The 2,505-nt window shown below is 46.8% G+C and overlaps 2 protein-coding genes across 4 annotated transcripts in view; both read right to left on the bottom strand.

Annotated features, from left to right (window-relative positions):
* Window positions 1-168, bottom strand: part of NT5C (5', 3'-nucleotidase, cytosolic) — a 5,009-nt gene extending 4,841 nt beyond the window's left edge. The window contains exon 1 of the mRNA XM_021706618.1: window positions 147-168. Within this exon, the coding sequence (XP_021562293.1) occupies window positions 147-168 (22 nt within the window). The remainder of the gene's footprint in view (window positions 1-146) is intronic.
* A 122-nt stretch (window positions 169-290) lies between these two features.
* Window positions 291-2,505, bottom strand: part of JPT1 (Jupiter microtubule associated homolog 1) — a 44,542-nt gene continuing 42,327 nt past the window's right edge. For all 3 annotated transcript variants that reach the window (XM_021706624.1, XM_021706623.1, XM_021706625.1), the window contains one exon: window positions 291-1,312. In XM_021706624.1, the coding sequence (XP_021562299.1) occupies window positions 1,164-1,312 (149 nt within the window). In that variant the 3' untranslated portion in view covers window positions 291-1,163. The remainder of the gene's footprint in view (window positions 1,313-2,505) is intronic.

Genomic DNA, 2,505 nt, shown 5'->3' with positions numbered 1-2,505 from the left:
ATTGTAGAGATGAGGTCTCGCCTACCCAGGCGGGTCTCGAACCCGAGGGCTCAGGCAATCCACTCACCTCAGCCTCCCAAAGGCGCAGGATTACAGGCTGAGCCACCGAGCCCGGCTCAGAGAATTTTCTTTAGAGAGAGACCCACTTCTCTCTGGGTCTTCTTTCATCATCTCTTTTAACTTCAAATAGCTCACAGAGTCATTGGACAGGATTCACTAAGACAAAGAAAAAAGCCTTCAACCAGGGAGGACACGAAAACAATCTCAGAAAGAAGACACAGGACACAATGTTTCAAAATGTGGATATTGTTTACTCGAAGCAATAGTCCAGGATTGTGAAGTACAACACACATTTTAAGAATGAGACTTTCGTTTCATGGTCAAGCACCAGCATCATGCACACAGCATCGGGTTGGTTAATAACAATGCCCCGGTGGGATCCGTTCCTGGATGAAGACCCACTTAGGTGTGACCACCTCCCTTGCTTCACCACTTGTAATTCCGGTCGGTTTGATTGTACATCTGAAGCCTTCCTCTGCGTGACAGCAGCAGGCTTTGCTTATCAGCCAGTCGTGTTAGTAGCTGGCTACTTGTTACGGTTAAAAAATAAGAGGCAGTTTCTTTGCTTTGCAGGCAGCAAGGCGTGAGGCACAGGCCTCTTTACTGTTCCATATGGCACAGGAAGATGCTCTGGGCGAAGGGCACTGGGGAGTTGGGGCCACACCAAAGAGAAGGCCCTGCGTAAAGAAAACCCTGTGTGTTGGGCCCGAGAGGAACGGTGCTTGTGGACTGCTTATGGTCTGTCCAGTCAAGGCGTGGCAAACCCAGGTAAAGTGTTAAAAACTTCAGTACAAAAGATCCTTTAACACATTTGGAACCAAATTCTCTGTTCTGAAAAACATGGTACTAAGCGTCACAAAGCTTTCCCTCCAATCTACTACTAGAAAACACTCATGCCAAGGCCCACAGACCCAGAGGAGTCAGGACTGATCAAGAGAAAACTGTTCTTCCAAAAGAAAAAGAAAAAAAAAAGACAGCGGTACATAAAGTGCTTCTTTTTTAATGAAACAAATCCAAAAGATGTACAGTCAGGCTCAAGTTGTGCAGTTCACAAGCATGAAGAAAACAAACAAACAAAACGACAGAGTTCAGGACAGTCAGAATTAACCCAAGACGAGGCTGGACTTGCCACCAGGGGGATTTCTTCTGGACGGCACTGGGGCCGGGGCCACCGGGCTGGGCACAGGGGCAGCGGGCACGGGCTTCTCTTCACTCTGCCCCAGGCTGCCCTGCAAGTCTGTCTCCACATTTTCTATGAAAAAATAATGGAAATAATGCTGATAATTACAGGCATCGCCTGTTAAGACTCTAAGTGAGGTCTGTATTTTTTTGGGGGGAGGATGGTTAGAAACATACCTAAAAATGTCAACAGAACAGCCATCACCAACCCAGATGCCCAGAATTCATGTTTTGCCATATGTGTTCTTTTTTTCTGTTTTGGGGCGGGTCGAGGTCTCACTCTTGTCGCCCAGGCTGGAGTGCAGTGGCAGGATCACAGCTCACCACAGCCTTTACCTCCTGGGTGATCCTTCCACCTCAGCCTCCCAAGTAGCCATATATTCTTTTCTTTTCTTTTTCTCACTCCATCAACCAGGCTGGAGTACAGTGGCATGCTCACGGCCACCCCAGCATCGACCCACTGAGCTCCAGTGATCCTTCCCCTCAGCCTTCCAAGTAGCAGGAACTACAGGCACGCACTACCACACCCAGCTAGTTTTTTATTTATTGTAGAGACGAGGTCTTTTATTTATTATAAAGCAAGTTGCCCAGGCTTGTCTCGAACCCACGGGCTCAGGCAGTCCACCTGCCTCAGCCTCCCAAAGTGCTGAGTTTACAGGCTGAGCCACCAAGCCCGGCCACACTTCGCACTTTAAGGTCATAAGCATTAGTGTAGTATTATCTAATATCTTAGACATCGTTTAATTGAATCTGATTTGTGAAATTTCCAACAAGCATATATTCTTTTTTTTTTTGGGAGTTGGGAGTCTTACTCTGTTGCCCAGGCTAAAGTGCACAGCCACCACAGCCTCAAATTGCTGGGCTCTGGGCGATCCTTCCGCCTCAGCCTTCCAAGTAGCTGGAACTATAGGCATGCGCCACCACCCCAAATAATTTTTTGATTTATTGTAGAGACAAGATCTCACCAAGTTGCCCAGGCTGTTCTCAAACCCATGGGCTCAGGCAATCCTCTCACCTTTACCTCCCAAAATGCTGGGATTACAGGCATGAGCCACTGTGCCCAGCTAGGCATATATTCTTAAATAAGTTATCTGTTGGGTAGTTTCCAAGCCTAGAAAAATCACTGATTCAAAGTCAAGAATGACTAAAAAAAAAAAAAATTCTGTGTTTTCTATGAAAGAAAATTTTTACTAAGAATTTAATAGTTTAGCCAGTCTCGGTGGCTCAGCCTGTAATCCCGTGCTTTGGGAGGCTGAGGTGAGTGGA

The sequence above is a fragment of the Carlito syrichta genome, unplaced genomic scaffold (genome assembly GCF_000164805.1).
Source record: "Carlito syrichta isolate Samal-C Ts95f unplaced genomic scaffold, Tarsius_syrichta-2.0.1 Scaffold315826, whole genome shotgun sequence".
NCBI lineage: Eukaryota > Metazoa > Chordata > Mammalia > Primates > Tarsiidae > Carlito > Carlito syrichta.
This window is presented reverse-complemented; position numbering and strand designations above follow the sequence as displayed.